This window comes from Genypterus blacodes, unplaced genomic scaffold (genome assembly GCF_046128005.1).
Source record: "Genypterus blacodes isolate CSIRO-AG114 ecotype Tasmania unplaced genomic scaffold, CSIRO-AGI_Gbla_v1 ptg000021l_1, whole genome shotgun sequence".
Classification (NCBI taxonomy): domain Eukaryota; kingdom Metazoa; phylum Chordata; class Actinopteri; order Ophidiiformes; family Ophidiidae; genus Genypterus; species Genypterus blacodes.
The window spans coordinates 5,195,679-5,213,004 of NW_027466834.1; the positions used below are offsets into that span (position 1 = coordinate 5,195,679).

The 17,326-nt window shown below is 44.2% G+C and overlaps 1 protein-coding gene across 1 annotated transcript in view; it reads right to left on the reverse strand.

Annotated features, from left to right (window-relative positions):
* The window catches only part of LOC142991724 (voltage-dependent calcium channel subunit alpha-2/delta-1), a 48,511-nt gene that overhangs the window by 17,587 nt on the left and 13,598 nt on the right, over positions 1–17,326 (reverse strand). Inside the window, exons 4-18 of the mRNA XM_076141810.1 lie at positions 14,024–14,083; positions 13,322–13,363; positions 12,301–12,430; positions 7,997–8,128; positions 7,148–7,217; positions 6,932–6,982; positions 6,628–6,727; positions 3,027–3,185; positions 1,880–1,984; positions 1,502–1,580; positions 1,310–1,359; positions 1,102–1,191; positions 899–973; positions 725–799; positions 457–531 (exon numbers count right to left, since the gene is read on the reverse strand). Coding sequence (XP_075997925.1) covers positions 457–531; positions 725–799; positions 899–973; positions 1,102–1,191; positions 1,310–1,359; positions 1,502–1,580; positions 1,880–1,984; positions 3,027–3,185; positions 6,628–6,727; positions 6,932–6,982; positions 7,148–7,217; positions 7,997–8,128; positions 12,301–12,430; positions 13,322–13,363; positions 14,024–14,083 — 1,293 coding nt within the window. The remainder of the gene's footprint in view (positions 1–456; positions 532–724; positions 800–898; positions 974–1,101; positions 1,192–1,309; positions 1,360–1,501; positions 1,581–1,879; positions 1,985–3,026; positions 3,186–6,627; positions 6,728–6,931; positions 6,983–7,147; positions 7,218–7,996; positions 8,129–12,300; positions 12,431–13,321; positions 13,364–14,023; positions 14,084–17,326) is intronic.

Here is a 17,326-nt window from a genome sequence, read left to right on the forward strand (position 1 = left end):
CTAAACAAAATATAAGTTACCATGACATCAAGACAAAATGGTTGAATTTCATACATTAGAAGTATAATAAATAGCTGCTGTAAACTCAGTATATGTTAGTAATTAACTAAAAACACATCTCTGCCATATGCTGGCAAATCCCATTTGACTTCATTCTAAAACATGTATGCCAGTTCACTGCCAGGTCAACGTAACCATTTTACCCCACAAAGTATAGAGCGACCGTCTGTCTGACATTTTAATAACTGATGATATCAAGTCAGGCTCCTACTGGGGAACGAATTCGCTTTTTCAAGTGGTCAGCAAATATTAAACTTTGAAAAGAGCCGGCACCATCTGCTGGCCTGGACTTTATAATTGAACGTAGAAGGTAGATATCGTGTAAAAATGATCGAATGTTCAAAGTCACAGAGATGCTGAGTCACATAGAGCGACGGATAGAGCCCCATGAAATACCTTTGGCTGGAGATTGGGGTGGAGAAGGACGTATCCATTAGGATCAATCGCAAAATAGTATCCATTGGGACCAATCTGATGCAGAGGTGTGAAAGGGAGAGAAAACAGTTAACGGCCAAACGTCCCAGACAAGGAGAGGATCGCAGGCAACAACCAGAGCATTTAGAGAGAAACATCCAATCCCATCATCTGTGTATGTGTGTGTGTGTGTGTGTGTATGTGTTTGTAATATTGCACGCTAATGAGAACATGTAGACATTGCACTCACCGTGAAGCGTGGTGTGAGTTTTTTGATGTCATCCAGCGACACGTCTATCCCCATGACTCCTAGGATCAGCTGATTCTGGTGCTGCGTGGGAAGAAGAAGAGAAGAAGAGCACATATTCATCAGTACCTGCCGCTGCATCCACTCAAAATGTGTGCATGTGCGCGCTCACCGCACCTCCACATTCCTGTCATCTTTGGTCTTGGTTTTGTTGAAAACGGGAAGTGTTCCGGTGATGACCAGACCCAGCTCCTGAAGGAGACGCCAGCAAACACAACACTCTTCATACTCGAAATAGCACAGAGTAAACATGAGAATTATTTATGTGTTGAATAAAAAACTTAAGCGTTACTGGAATACAGGACAAAGTGATGTCATACCAGGGCGTCCAGGTACACGTTTGTCCACTGTACTTGTTTGGCCTGCTTGTCTGCCAGGACCATGGGCCTTCCTAGGACATCTAGATACTCCTAAATAACACACACAACATCAAGACGCTTGCCTAAACAATGCATTGAAACAAGGATATGTATATTAAATGAAGAGAAACTCAAATGTTAATACATGTGAATATAAATATGTTCCTACCTGTGTGTTTATTCTGATGGCTCCGATGGAAGGAATCTCATAAAAGTAACCTGTATAAATAAGGAGACACATTTACCACACGCCTGCAGCACAGCAATACATACATGAGGTATGTGTAAGTATGGATAGACTTCTAACATTCAGGATATTCCATCAAATGACATGTAAGACATAAGATGGCCATGAGTGTACCTTTGTTGGAGCAGGCCATCCACTGAATGGGCCCTTTGTCATAGTTGTGCTGCCCGACAGAGAAGGTGAAGATTCTCACCTGGAACATCAAATCATATCCAACAACGTTTATCAAGACAGCACCCAAACCTTGCTTAAGTGTGTGTGTGTAAGGCCAAGCCACCGTTTCACATAACCAGCAGGTGGAAAAACTCATCTGCCTTCCATCTGTGTAAACTTTGCAGAAGGGACAATACACACGTGAGCGTTTAAAGGCAGAGAGAGTCTAATAAACAGGAGCATGTCCACAAAGATAAAAACCAACTGTATCATATATGTCAATGTGTCTGTGTGAGTGTGTGTGTGTGTGTGTGTGTGTGTATGTGTGTATGGACATACCTTTTTGTCGGCGTTATGCTTCTCCAGTATGGCCTGAGCTCGCTCCTCTCCTCCATCAGTAAACAGCATGATTATCTTGTTGCAGTTTGCTCGGCTCACATTTGTCTGATCAGAGCAAACACATTTGGCTTCCATCACTTTGATTGTTTACTTAGTGTTTATAAAGCCAATGAATACAGACACAGCAACATTGTGTATGTTCAACACTTTGGTCCAGGGGAAGAGACAGTATCCTTGTTGCCAAGGTGACAGTAAATTTGGTATAGATATTCATGATTGCCTCATTATGATTCCTGATAGTTCTGGTGACCCTCTGACCTTTCATGTACTGCCATTATCAGGACTAAATTTGGACCTCACCCATACTCTGGTCCATATAAGGTATCAAGAAACATAAGGGCAGGCTTCGAATGAAACTTGCTGTGGGGAGTTCTGTTCATTATTAATTATTTCATTACTTATTCAATATTAGTATTAATTATCCTGACCTTTCCTCTCGGACCACCGTTAGCCCATGATGTCCACTACATATAATTTTTTAATCCCTTACAAGACAATTTAACGAGCAGATTTCCATGAAAAGTGTTAAGCAGGTTCACACTTCCACAGGGACAAGATGATTTGTGTTTTAATGAGACAATCCTCAGGGCAGACTTTACATTTTTAGCCCCACTACCGGTTAAGCTCAGCAAAAATACAAAAAAAGCTCTGTTCAACTCTTTTGTGTCGCCGAGTGTAATTAAAAAGTGCAGCCTCTAAGGGACACTAGCAGCGCGTTAGGATGTGTTGTTAAAATTACAACAAAACTGTCAGCACAAACAACATCTAAGAGAAAACCAATCTGTAAAATATCATACTTAAAAGTTTATCAAACATATTTAAAGGTTCTTGCAGTATTTCAATACAGCGTCACAGAACTGAGATTTCAAAATGATTGAAATCTCAGTTCTGATATTCATTGTAGTATAATAAAGAGCAGATCCAGACAGTTACAGCGCAGACCAGAGCTACTATTTTCAACCAGCAGATGGCAGTGAAAGACAACAATCTGCTGTGATGGTGTTCATTCGAACCTTATTAGTGATGTGTGCAAGATAAGATGATTTCAAATGAGCCAAATAGGAGCTTTGGCGTTGGGAAATCTTACCACGGAGAGCTGCTCAAAGGCAAACTCGAAGCCTTTTGTGTAATTAGTGATTCCCTTTGCTGAGATGTTCTGCACGGCGTCCTTAAGAAGCTTCTTGTTCCTCACGTTGGCTTGAACCAGATGTTCGAAACACGCCGTTTTCTTCACCCTGGTGTTGAACTAGGGAAAACAGAGGGTTGTTGTAGATTACACGTCTTTGCACAACTGGAATACACTGTTTGTTCCATATGGTTACATGCAACGCCGCGATGGCAGGACACAAGTCACACACAGGCAGACGCATACGCTCACACCTGGCCTTGGCTATTATCAGGCTGCGGTAAACAGACACATTCATCAAACATCAGTAATTGCTTCTCATCCAAGGATCTTAATGATTTGGTACCCACGGAAACAACATTCTGCTGTATAAGAACAAGTTTAATTAGCGGCACCGTCTTACTAAATGCTTTCCACAGACAGAGACACAAACTTTCACTCCCCCCGGTCATAGAAATGATAGAAAATAACATGTAATAATGGCATGTGAAGGAGACGGGACAGCTGATTAGAACAGATTCTGTATATATAGTTTATATTGTGTTGCAGAACTCCTCTACAACAGTGCTGCACCTCATCGATCTGTGTTTACCAGTGTCTCTCTAAATGCAAGCGTCTGCAAAGAACCAAAAAGGAAGCAAAAAAAGAGCCCTCACCACATGAACAGTATCTGAGTGTGTGTGTTTGTGTGTGCACTTTAAATGTTCAGCCCTGAAGTTCCTTTCAGACGGACAATAACAGACGTACGCATCTCTATCGCACTGAGAGGCAATATCATGGCAACCCTGGACTGTAAAAAGAAAGGAAAAAGGGGCTGCATCCAGCACGGAAAAACACACGTATTACACACGTGCTCGCGACGAGGACGTGCGCATTACTGCCTCCATATAGCAGACAGGAATCTTTTATCACATCATCTATTAAAAGGAGGAGAGTGTGTGTCGGGAAACGGGGGGTGAGGTAGCGAAAGTGAAAGGCAGCGATGACAGAAAAAGACATCAGACAGGGTGTGAATACGGTGATTTGGATTCAGGAACGTGAGAAAATAATGAACTTCCATATGCGCCGCATCAAACATATGCTAATGGATTGATTGTTGAGTTTTCTATGCCAAAAAATAAAGGGGGAAAATCTTGTAATTACGGAGACACTCACTCTTTGGTGCCCATGTAAGATAGAGAAGAAACAAATTTACCATCTGTTACAAATTCCACTGTTCCCTCGTGATCCCATTACAGCCCCTCTTGTAGTGTGTGTGTGTGTGTGTGTGTGTGTGTGATGCTCCAGGCTTTGGGAATGGATTATTGATGACTAATCTTAGGATAGCCTTCAAACCCTAATCCCCCATGGACTACCCTGTTTGGTTCTGTTGTTTTCCCTTTGTGCCCGCTGGACTGAAGCCGGATAACAGCGGCGGCACCGACCAGCGCTGCTCAACTGACTGGACAGAAGTGATGCAAGGCGCAGCGAGGAAGGAGTGAGGAAGGAAGAGTTAGAGAGAGAAGGAGACAGAGTGAGAAAATCAGGAATCAGGACATGGTTTGGAAAGAAAAAGAAAGAAACACACACTTTTATGAAGACGATGAAGAAACAAACATCAGCGTTCCTCTGACCTACATCAGCTTTTGGAGGAAGTGTGTGAGCATCTTCCATGACCAAATGGCAATTTGGACCCTGGGCTACTGTTAATGAGGAAGGATTTATGAGTAATATCAGAGATTAATGATTTAGTGCCAGGTTATAACTCCCTCAGGGCGAGACAGGGCAGTGTGTGTGTGTGTGTGTGTGGGTGTGTAAGTGAGTCAGTGACAGAAAGAAACAGAGAAAGAGAGCAATAGAGGGAAGTAATAATGAGTTTTGGTGGAGTAGAGAAGGCATTGATTTAGAGTTTCTATTGATTGGGTGAGTGGAGAGATGAACTCGAATGCACCAAGGGACCAAATGCCTCCATCAAGGCAGAGTAGTGCTCCAACGGTGACTCTGTTGTTGTAGTTGTTACAGCGCCACCATTAGGTCGCCTGATGTTTCATTTTTCGCATTAGGAGTGAGCGCACATGTCCAGTTTAGACTTAATTCAATTCATGAGATTCAGCACTTTCGCCCACTCACCTTTGGGTGTCAAGTATAGCAAAACGGTGAGAAATGCAGATACATAGGTGCAGATAGACCCAAGGAAGCCAGGAGTAAAAGAATTAAATGAGGCGAAAGCGTTGCAGGCCGACTGGTAGCAAAATTTAATGGCTTCTTCCCTGGAATACGTCCGACCTGCCCTACAAGTTTCAAATCCGTTAAATCTTTTTGAGATATCCTGCAAACAGACGGACTGACAGACAAACCAAACGGCCGCGTCCTTGGCAGAGGTAATTAAGCATTAAGCAATTCAAGGTGCCTTCTGTCTTCCTCAAACCACTAAGGCATCACATCTGCTGAGCTCACACACACACACACACACACACACTGCAAGTCATCGTTTCAAAGGACACGGACAACAATGATTTTCAAGTTGTAACAGGAAAATAAGTTTTTGAACTCATCTCCTTCCCTCTGTTTCCGTTTCCTCACACTGAGCTCCCTGACGATTCCAATAATTGCACATCTCTGCAGAATCACAAGTCCACCGTGAAACAGAATACATTGTGTCTGAGACAAAAGAGTCTCTCGGGAGAGGAAGGAGAGGCTGTGAATGGGCTATCGTTGTGAAAAGGGGAAGGTGGATGGTTCCAATCTCTGTTAAGACCCATCTCAATAAACACCTCCACAGGCACACGTATCCACAGCAAACACTCCCCCGATTGGCTCCTCCTGAGTAAATTCGCAAGCGAGGAAGGCCTCACATTGATTGGCCGGCGATGAATGAACGGCGGGACGCGTAGAGAGCGATGGAAGTGAGCGGGCGAGTGGAAAAAAGAAAACGGCAACGGTAACAAAGTGTGAGGGGGGGAGGCGACAAAACGAGAACAATCAAGTTGTGATATTGCCCGTAAAAAAAAGAGAAAGACGTTCATTGACACTCAGAGATGAATGCCGGCGAGCGGTTTGGTGAGACGTGAGGGGAAAAATTGCACGACTCGATGATTAAAGGAAAACGGTGATGGAGAGATTGGGAGGGTGATGGATGAGTGTTGCTGCTGCTTCAGGAGGCACTCAAGTCAGAGGTGGGGCATTAATTCTTTTTAGATGCAGCGGGAGAACACACACACACACACACACATAGAGGTAAGGGCGTGGGATGGGGGCATGTAGTGCAGAGTTTTAATCCTGTCCACAAAATAGAGCAGTGGGTATTTCATTAAAGGCGTGTTTCAGGGTGGCTAGACTTTAGAGAAATCCATATTTCATTACTTGGCATCTCTCTCTCTCTCTCTCCCATTCTCTCTCTCTGTAGTGTGTGTGCATTCATGAGAGCCTGTGTGGGGGTTAAGGTGTTCTCTTACATGTCATATTAACACACTGTGCACGCAAGCGCCGTGATTGGTCTGCGGCCTCCCTTCTGTCCCATTCACCATTTTGTCACGTTTGCGCGCCGTCTGCCTCTTAGTAAAGCCGCAGCGTTAACACTTACGTAAACCACATTGACGTAGTCGTCGTCGGACAGCGTCTCCAGCATCTCGCTGACAGCCGTCCTGATTAGTTTGAGAGTCAAGCCCGACACACTGCCGCTCCTGCAAGAAATGAAATACCTGACATCATCTCGCTGCAATCTGTCTGCTCGGCGCTCAGCCACGGAGGTTTTACCCGCTGTAATTAGAGATGCACTGCCATGGGAAATGTATTATGTGACAAAACTGAAAAGGTAGACACGATAATCATTGCTTATTATAAGAAAGGTATTGGTCAATTTCAGATGAGGATATGGAGTCACTCACGCGTCCACGAGGATGAGCATATCTTTGGGCGAGGCGGCTCCTTGGACGTACCTAGATGGCGGTTAATCATCGACACACACAAGGTAGACTGAGAAACACACACTTTGAACACCAAGACTGTCTGGAACCTATCTAGAATATCTGAATCACCTGCTACACTTATTTCCACTTAATGTCCAACTTTGTTTAATCTTTATGTGTGTGTTGGAGTCTCACCATGGCCTCCTGCGGACGTCGTACAGGTCAATTTTACTGGGTGTCTTGCGCGCGTCCATCCAGGGAGAAGCTTGTGGAGAAGATTACATAAATACATTAAATATGACTTTCACGTCATAAAACACTGATGTCTGTTTTGGGTTTTCTGACAATTGGACTGGACAGCAGGTCAAAGCTTTGTTAGATGAATTCTCATTTGCTCTATACAGACATAATAACACGCTTAATCCTTGCTAGAATTACAAATTAAGGTGTAATTATAGACGAGGTAAGTAAAATATTCATCTGAGTTTGTAAGTGTAGCACTAAATTTGCAAGCTGGAACAATAACCAGGTTCATTTTCTATCTGTGCGCCGTAAAAAAATCAAGAGCCTATCATGCAGGCTGAGAGGGAGAAATATATCAGAACAGAGAGAATAAAAATGAGACCCAATGAAAACTCATGAATATTAGACATAAACTTTTCCTATAAAGCAATATAGAGTCAATGATGACAGGGAATCTCATGAATAGAAATAGCCTCGCAGAGAAAACACGGGCGATAGAGAGGAGCACTAATGCATTTCTTTCTTTAAATGACGTGACACCACCAAGCCGGCGCAACTTCAGCAATGGAAATTATTTATGGAGCTTATTTGCCAAGTGATGTGTGAATAAAGGAAACTCGTGCCTATATTGACTAATTGCACGTGGATTAAACGCCACCTGCTCTGTTAGGAAGAAGAAGAAGAAGCAGAAGAAAGATTCCAGTCTGCATCGCTGCGATATGAACAAATACGCACACGGTCCAGAATGCCAAATAATCCTCTGTGGCTTTACTGCTTTGTGTTTAAATGTCAGAGGTTTACCGGGGTAGTATCGAGCCAGGCCTGTGGCACTGCCAAACACCTGCCAGAGGAGGGTGGGGTCGTCCTCCCTGTTCTTCTTAAACACATCCCTCAACGCCTCTGTCCAGTTCAGCTCGTTCAGCACGATGGTGGCTATTTATTCACACACAAACAGATCAAACACACACAGCACAGGTCAGAGAGTGGCATGTTACATATCACTGTTGAACCACACCGACATGGTCATTCAGAAATATGTTCTATGGTGTTTTAATGTGTTAAGATAAAAGAGAATATGAGTGATTAGAGGCCATGGCAGTGGAAAGGAGCATCAAAGAGATATTATGTGGACACTCTAGATTCACAAGTTCATTAAGATTCATCGTCTCCCTGTGGGAAGCATGAGGAAATATTAGGCAAGCACAATCAGCAGGGCCAAATCCTGCAGAGTAGCATTCTGCCAATTAATGCGATGCACCCGAAAACCAATTTTTGAGCATTTTTATTTGACCTTAAACGCCTCTGTTTAACCTGTGTGTGTGTGTGTAGGTGTGTGATTGATAGCGTGTGCTGCGAGTGGCAACAGGCATTAGTGATGTAATGACACAGCACAGAGACAGCGCAGAGATCAAATCATCATCACATAACACACACCGTGATGGATGGAGACAAAAGCAGCACAAGCTTCCCTAACTTTATCTTTACTGGGCCCTAGTATTGGTCATCGTGGCTGTGCACATGTGGACGTCCTTGCGTGAAAGTGTGCGAGTATGCATGCGCGCATTTGTGTGAGTGAGATGGATTGGTATCCGGTATTGAGTGTGACGTGGCTCATTGATGTGCAAAACAAACACTGTTCATTTGCATGCGTGCCTCCAGAGGGTAGAGTTAATGAAGCCCGGCTGCAAGCAGTGCAGGTTTTTTTATTATTGAGAGAGAGAGAGAGAGAGAGAGAGAGAGAGAGAGAGAGAGAGAGAGAGAGAGAGAGAGAGAGAGAGAGAGATGGCAGGCCGGTGTATGTTTCCCGTTTCCCTTATTAGGAGGATTTGAAATGCAAAATAATGACACCGTAGCCTGTGTTAGATAATGAGAAAATGACTCTGTGTGTTATTACTGAGTGATGAGGTGACAAACACAGATGCAGACACACAGACAGACCCATAGATAACTAGAAGGTTAGCAGACACAATGACTGATAGGCCAAACAACAGTGAAACAGATCAAAAAAGAACCTTCCAAAAAAAGTAATATCCTGCTTTGCAGAGTTTCTAAATGGTCTTGAATGCCCCCGACACACTGATCATATTTAATAAACTAAGCTCGTCTGCCGTTTGACGTGGCAGACAGAAAATCTCACCCATATTGCCACTGACACTAATGCATTCACTGGCTGCAGTCGCGTGGCTTTGATGCCACGATGAATCTAGAACCAGTGATGACTTAATCTTCACAGGAAGGAAAAAGGACATGTAAAATACATGCGAAAAACAGGGCAATGGTGAAAGGAAAGCATTTAAAAAGGATGATTGATGATAGATATGAGCAGGGCAAAAGCGCATGCACAAGGGAAATAAAGCAGGACCCCGAATTGGCCCTTGAGGCACACCAAAGGTAATTTTAACTGCTTGGCTAACACACTTTACTCTTTCTGAACATGCAATATTCATATCCCAAAGGTCTGCGGTGGTCCAGGTCCCTGTTCCAGCGCTGGTTTTGCACACCGTGGTGCCAATCGCAGTCATTCTGCTGCTGAAGAAGTTGGCGGTTTGGCACAGGCCTTTCAGAACGACGGGTCAATCAGAGTTAATGACAGTTTGCAAAGAATGAAAACGGCACAAAATAGAGTAGGCAGACCCCAAAGAAAAGTATAAGGCCAAGTTAGGCACCTTTAACAGCTAGCGGGCAACACAGAGTACCTGCCCGCAGAAAGTTGGGAGTGCAGCTCCAGGTTTGCCGCCAGCAATCACCTACATTGACGTCGTAAATTACCCTGTGTTTGGTTTAAGTGCAGACACTGCTGAGGCGTTCAAATGCCATAAATCTCCGGAGGCTCACGGACATTTTACCAATGAATGGGCGCAGGACCTGTACGGCTTTATACCAACAGACTGCCACAACACTGTTTAGAAAGCAAAGGTAAGACCCTCAGCCAGAAAGAACTTGAGTGAAAGTGCCGTGATGCATTAGTAACATCACGTCCAATGTGACTATAATATTATAGCAAAACATTTAAAATACATCAATTCTTTTTCCAATATCGTGCAGGCTTACAGTTGAAGAGCTGAGAATAAGTGAGCACACGCTATGATATCCTGAAGGCGAGGAATATAATATATACTCAAAATGAAATTTCTTAACAACCCTCTAGCCCTGGGATGTGGCACATATTGCATATATAAATTTTTAACTGCACTTAATGCCCAAAACTGTGACACATTTGCATTTGACCGTCTCATACTAAATGTTTCCCTCTTTCTTCCCTCTTACTAAACAAACACATGACATACGTGATCTATCTGTCATCTGAATATCTGTTTCCTGTCTTTCAGCCTGGCCTCACACACGACGTGCGGCTGCCTATGGAAGATGATTTCATATACTTGCCTCCCACTTTAACCAGAAAATCCAATTTTCTCCAGCTGAGCTCAGGCTATTCCTAGATCATTTATAGGGTGGAGATCAAATTGTAGAGTCGAAAACCTGAATAAGGTATGAATCTTCTATCGCTTACCTTTTTTCCAGGCATAGAAAATACAAACTGCGGTGTGTGTGGAGAGCGCGCGGCCGCAGACGCACAGCCATTGCGGCTTTCATGGGCTTGAGATACAGTAGATCCCAGGTGCTTGTTGTGTATACTGTATATGCATGGGCATTACAAGGTGCACATAAACAGGCATCCCTAAACGACAGAGCGCACAAAATGCCGTGGCACACAGCCCAGATTAGAGCCACTCAGCTGTCTGGAGGAACGATTTCACGATGTTACAGTGTGTCCATGTGCATGATTTAAAAAGAGGCCAGCTATTTAACGGATATCAGACCCTGACAAAATCTTGTCCCCCTTGTCTGGGGTCAGTGGAGAGGTGATCAGTGTGACCTTGGGGCCAGACGGTGCCCCAGCAGGCAGAGGGCCATGCTGAGGGAGTCACGCCATTCTGCTGTGTCTCTATGTCATCGCTGACGCACTGCAACCTTCTGCATGCTAAGCAGTGTGTATTTAAATGCACACAAACACACACAAAAGACAAAATACAAAGAAAATTAAAAAAAATAGCAGATACAAGCAAAGCAGCAAAACTGCAGCCTGATGGTTACTGCTCTGATGAGGGACCATTGAGCAAGGCAATCAACATTTTACCTTTGAGAGCACAACTTAAGAGTATTGTAGGACAAAAAAAAGAGATAAATACAATGTAGAATGAACAATAAAGTTAAGACATTCAGCCGACAGTCCTTCAGCCGTTGACATTCAGCATGAGCTGGCCGACTGTCAGAAGGACTCCAAATGATTCGGAGGCACTCAAGGTAAATGTCAGCAGATGATGAAACAATCAAAAATGTACTTTCAAACTAACTGTGGAGATGCACTCTGGAACAGAATGCACATCTTTATGGTATAATCTTTGCTTTATGCAAGATATGTGCTTATATAGACAGGATATTCATTAAACAGACAATAGCTTGGAGTGTTTGTCACAACGCAACGGTGAAATTAACCTGTTGGTTGTGCGGTTGCACTTAACTTGTTGCTAACGAGGCACACAGGAGATTTGTTGAGTAGGTAACATGATTAACACTTCAGATTATCACAAGTTAGAAATACCACCTTGGGTCAACAGTGAAACGTATTTATGGTAAGAAATTATAGGATGTAAAAACACTGAGCTCCATCTAACATGAGAAAGTATAATCATGGATAATCAAGTACTGTTGCTGGATTTGATTGTGCAAATGTATCAGAAACCCTTCAAGAAATGTAAAAGAGCGGATACAGCCACATTCCCAAGCTCCTGTTTATGAGGTCGTCTTAGGGAAAGGCCGAACGCCCACATCAATATATTTTACTTAGAGGAGCCACTGTCCATTTACATTCTAAGGGCACATTGCCAGGCTGAGGGACAGCAGCGCACAACTTATCATTATATCTTAACGCTTCTTATTTTTATTTTATTTTTTACCACCATTTAACCACAGGCAAATATGCTCGGGTACATTCTGTAAACAACATTTCATAATGGTTTGGTGTTTCAGTTGTATCCATGGTTACCTTGGGTAGGGTCTGTATGAGTGTGAGTGTGTGCATGTGTGTGTGTGTCTGTACTCACAGCCGTCGTAGATGTCAGTGGGGATGTGGACGGCCGTGTGGTTGTGATCGGTCAGACGTCGAAATGCCAAGTCGTCTGTGAAGTCTGGTCGGAGCCTATATTTCTTTCCCGCCGTCTCATTTGCGTCCAGCTGGAAGTAGAAAATCAAGACGCGGACAGGATTGCTGACCATAAGGCAAAAAAAATCGGGGCGTCTTTTATTCTGTTTGCTGAGGAATCATCGCAAATGTGATGGTGCAGTGTGTGGATTTATTCAAAGACACAGATGTATCTCGTCTGTTACTGTCTGACATTATACCTTCATCGCAGCACTTTTCCAGCTCTCCCGGCTTGCGCTGGGAAAATTTAATGGCATCATTGTGTGCGCTTGATGTTATGTTGCATTTTCTGCTTATCATCCTCACTCGGGAGGAATAAGAGAGGACAGTCAAATTGTCTCCCCCCCCCCCAGCCCCCTTTACGGAGATTTATAACTGGCACTGGTGCGTTCGCCAATTTACATCAATGAGAGAGAAGTGGAGAGAGGGAGATATATGAATAGAGGCATGGCGAGAAATGCAGGGGCTCGGGGGGGGGGGGGAGAGAGAGAGAGTGAGAGTGAGAGCAAGGGAGAGGGGGGGAGAGAGAAAGTGTGAACAGTTGCTTCCTAATAAAGCAACAGTGCAGCCAGCTCATACATCTCATCTGTCAATTAGAGGAGGAGCACGGCAGAAACCTCTTCACCTGAGAGAGGGGAGGAGGGGAGGGAGGGGGGGTTATGGGGGGAAGCTGCACAGGAAGAAAAGGCAAAAGAGGAGGGATTGCAGTAAAAGGCTCAGGCAAGACTGAAAACACAGGGGGGGATAGAAGACATGAATAGAGAAAAGATGGAGAGGGGGGGGAGGAAGCAAGGACGCGGTGCCGCTCGGCCAGATTAGGAGCCCTTGTCTGAGTGCGACCTGAGTGAGTGTATGTGCGTGTGTGTGAGTGTGTGTAAAGTGGGGGGAGTGGGAATGGAAGTAGGAGAAAAGAAGAAAAACACACTCACATTATCCTTTGCGTTGTAGTAGGAGATTTCATCATCCTGTCACACACAAACACAAACATCACACTCTGCACTCTTGGGGGTTGAGTACAAATGAGCAAGCGGGCGAGCAAGCGAGTGCGTCGTTTACACAACATTTTAAACAAATTACCCCCAAGAACTCCTAATTCTGTCGGCGGGCAACTCAATTCAGTTCATTTCCTATAATATGTAAATGAAGACAGCGGGACTTGCACCCTCTCAGATGAATACTGTATGAGTTATGGTGCACGCTGAGTGTGCAGAGTGTTCCTCTTTAAGTCTCCACCTATGTGCCTGCAGCCATTTTATGCTCCAGGGAAGCATTTTGCTGCCATTGAGAAAAGCAATACGCTCACACACAGGAAAGACGCTATGTAACAAACATTTTCCTGACCACAGCTTTACGCCGCGCTATAATTGACTGCCACTGTGGTTCCTAGAAAGCAGGGGCCATTTATAACAAATGAGAGCCGTAATGCATCATGACGCGGTTTAATGTGCGATAAACCGAATTTACTAATGGAGCTTTAATCACTACTAACAACACGGAGCCGCAAAATGACTGAATATAGTCAGACAATGGATTTAATTAATGGCCTGAATGTCTAGGCATGTGTGTGTGTTTGTGTGTGTGTGTGTGTGTGTGTGTGTGTGTGTGTGTGTGTGTGTGTGTGTTACCTCAAACTCATCTTTCCACAAATGCTCCATCTGGAAGTTCTCAGCAGCTGTGGCCAGTTTCTGCGGAGGGAAACATGGCAGGGATTTAGACCGGAGTTGCTCCCTTCACTGAGTCTAATTATAGTGCACACATGAACAACAGTGCATCAGAAAGCACAACAGAGAGAGGGTCACACACAGACACACACAGACGCGCACACACGGTGGCAGACCTCAAAACACAGGCTTATTACAGTCTTATAGCTCTGTCCATTGAAAGAATGTCAAAAGTGTAAGGTTGTCCTTTAAGAGAGTGGTGAGAGGGAGGGGAAGAGAGAGAGACGTGACGAAGATGATGATGAGATAAGGGGGATGAAGGAGGTAGATGGCACATTACTGAATAAAGTCAAGAGAGGGTAGATTACCAGTTGAGAGGCTATCAATCACACTGGTGGCAACTGAATAAGGAGGATTTAAATGTAATCACCCAAATCTTTGCTGTAAATTACACACACACACACACACACACACACACACACACACACACACACACACACACACACAGACATAGAGAGATGCAGATACAGACACACACGTTGAGAAAGAAATCACAAAGAAACCAAACTGCAATACCAGTTTAGGAAATTTCTATTCAATGAAAGAAATACTACAAGGGGTACAAGCGACAAACAATAAACAGACAATCATTTCATTATCCATGTGTTGTTCTATTTGGATTAGGGATTATTAGGAGACTATGATGTGTTTCGAAGCAATACAGGTTTCACATAGTAGATCTAGCTGCTGCACTGTGCTGTGTGTGTGTGTGTGTGTGTGTGTGTGTGTGTGTTCAGCCAGGCAAGTCCATTAGTCCACACTAATCAAACCTCGGCCTGGTCCTGCACTGCTCAGACTGCAGTGGCTAAGACTCCTGAGGCTCTGACAGCCGTGTGTGTGTGTGTGTGTGTGTGTGTGTGTGTGTGAGTGTGTGAGTGACTGAGGTAGATGTGTGAGCCTAGTTCATGCAGGAGAGTACAGAGTACAGAGTAACACTAGACATGTTTTGAACGTTACAGGTTGTCTGGGCATCTTTACACACTCTGTGCACACGCGCTTGTGCACACGCCTGTCTGTGATACTTCCATACTTTTGGCCAACAGTCAACAGTTCCATCCTTTTGGCCTCCAGTCCCGGGCTCAAAGCCAAACCCATCTCTCCACCTCCTCTTCACTGGCTGTCCGCCTCTAAATATACCCTCTATTCAAAATGGGACTACACACGCACACACACACCCAATCACAAACTATCAGAACCATTCTGCTTTGTTATACCTGAAAGGCCAACCTGTATGCATCACACCTTCAAAACGTCACACACCGCATCAAACACAAAAGTCATATCTTTCCATTTTAAGCAGTCTGCATCACCAACATCTGTTGATCAACCCACGCTCTCATCAGGCACTGCTGGCATTTAGTGTCTTCAAATGACTCAAGTCCCATGATTCACATCTTAATCCATACCTGTTATCAAAGAATTAACATGTTCTGATTCATGTGAGAGCACACCTGTTGTAGTGCCACATTATGTGACAAAGGTTTGGCTTAATTATACCGAGTCTCTCCATTTTGTTCATCAAGGACGGAGCTCCATTCTTCTTGCAAGCACCTTAGCTGGAACCAGATTTAAGGCTACAGTGCACATATTCGTAGGAGCTCGTTCTGTTCACGCTTCAATGTGTTTACTCAGGTTTTCTCAGAATAATGTATGAAATCGCACATAAACCAAATGTCAATTATTTAAAAATCTTCTGTTTGGTTGGAATCAGTATTTAGATCTACACAACTGTTTCTTGTTTTTGTCTGCTAATTTGCCTGATCTTTCTCTGTGTGTTGTCTAACTCTGGCCCTGGAGTCAGAGAAAAGAGTGCTCCAAATATGTGCTCGAGTGCATGGTGTACTGATCTGTGTAGGTGGGTTTCCTGTATTTGCTGCCCCTCTGTCACAGGAAAAGCCTGTTTGCGTCCCCTTACATCTCTCCTTGGCGAATTTGATGGTCCTTTGACTTTATGTGTTTTGCATTGTGAAGGGTCCACTTTTGCCAGCCCTAATGTTAAGCGGTGTGTCATCCGCATACAGTGCCTACGCCGGAGAATCGGTGGCTGGCACTCTCCTATCCACCTACCCTCCATATATAGATTCCCTACAGTGAGAGAAACTGGAGACTTCAGCGCACAGCCTTGCTTCTGTCTGTAAAATACAATCCCCCCTTAAATTTGAAATGTGTGATTTCAGACGCAGCAATAATAAGGAGCCAAACTTGGTCCGGGTTGAAGACGGTTCTGTTGTCTGAATCACTGTTCTAAAGCAGTCTCAGTCTCTCCCGCCTGCTAATACATGTGAACGGCGACGTCACATGAAACCACCTTGCGCATATTGATCGTCGATCCTCTTTGGTCCATTTACTCTTGCTTCAAAGCTACGCTGAGAGCAATGTGATATGTGACCGTAAATAACATCTCTTGGATATGTGGTTCATCATGCATGAGATACTGTGCATCATTGGTGTACGCTGCATTAAAGACCGTTGTGTTTAAACACACACTTACACATATGCACATACACACTAACTGAGACAGCAGACCGACAGGGTTGTTAAAAATTTATGGCAGAGCTTTGACGAGGCTCCACTCTCCTCAGGGAGATGTGTGGTGGGCTGAGGAGGTGTGTGTGTGTGTGTGTGTGTGTGTGTGTGTGTGTGTGTGTGTGTGTGTGTGTGTGTGTGTCTGTGTGCGCGTGCGTGTGTGTGTGCGAGGAAAGCTGCCTAATTACTTCTCTTTTTCTTTTGTCTGTTTTTTTTACTCTTCACTGCTCGTTATCTAGCTCTCTCAATCACACACACACACACACACACACACACACACACACACACACACACACACGCACAAGTTATTAGGCTGTCCAAAGAAGTCAAAGCAGTAATCAGATGCGCTCAGTGGTACAGAGCCCGGATTTGATTAGAGTACTCTTTGAGTGACAGCTAACCACTCTAAACTGGCTTAACAGTTCATTACTGCTATACTGCAGGTTGCCGTGGCGGCCAGTGGCTTAGATTGGAATCGTCGACACTCACCGCTGAAGCGCACAAATTTAACACTATACAGTTTAGTTAATGGGGGTGTATAACACAGCCCCCCGCAGCGTGGTTGATCTAACCAGTCATTACTTTCCCCCTCACTTACTGCAGTACAGATACCACCAGCCACACAAACATTAATGAGTCCACTCTGTCACTGGATGACCACCGGAGACCTGAGGAGAGCCA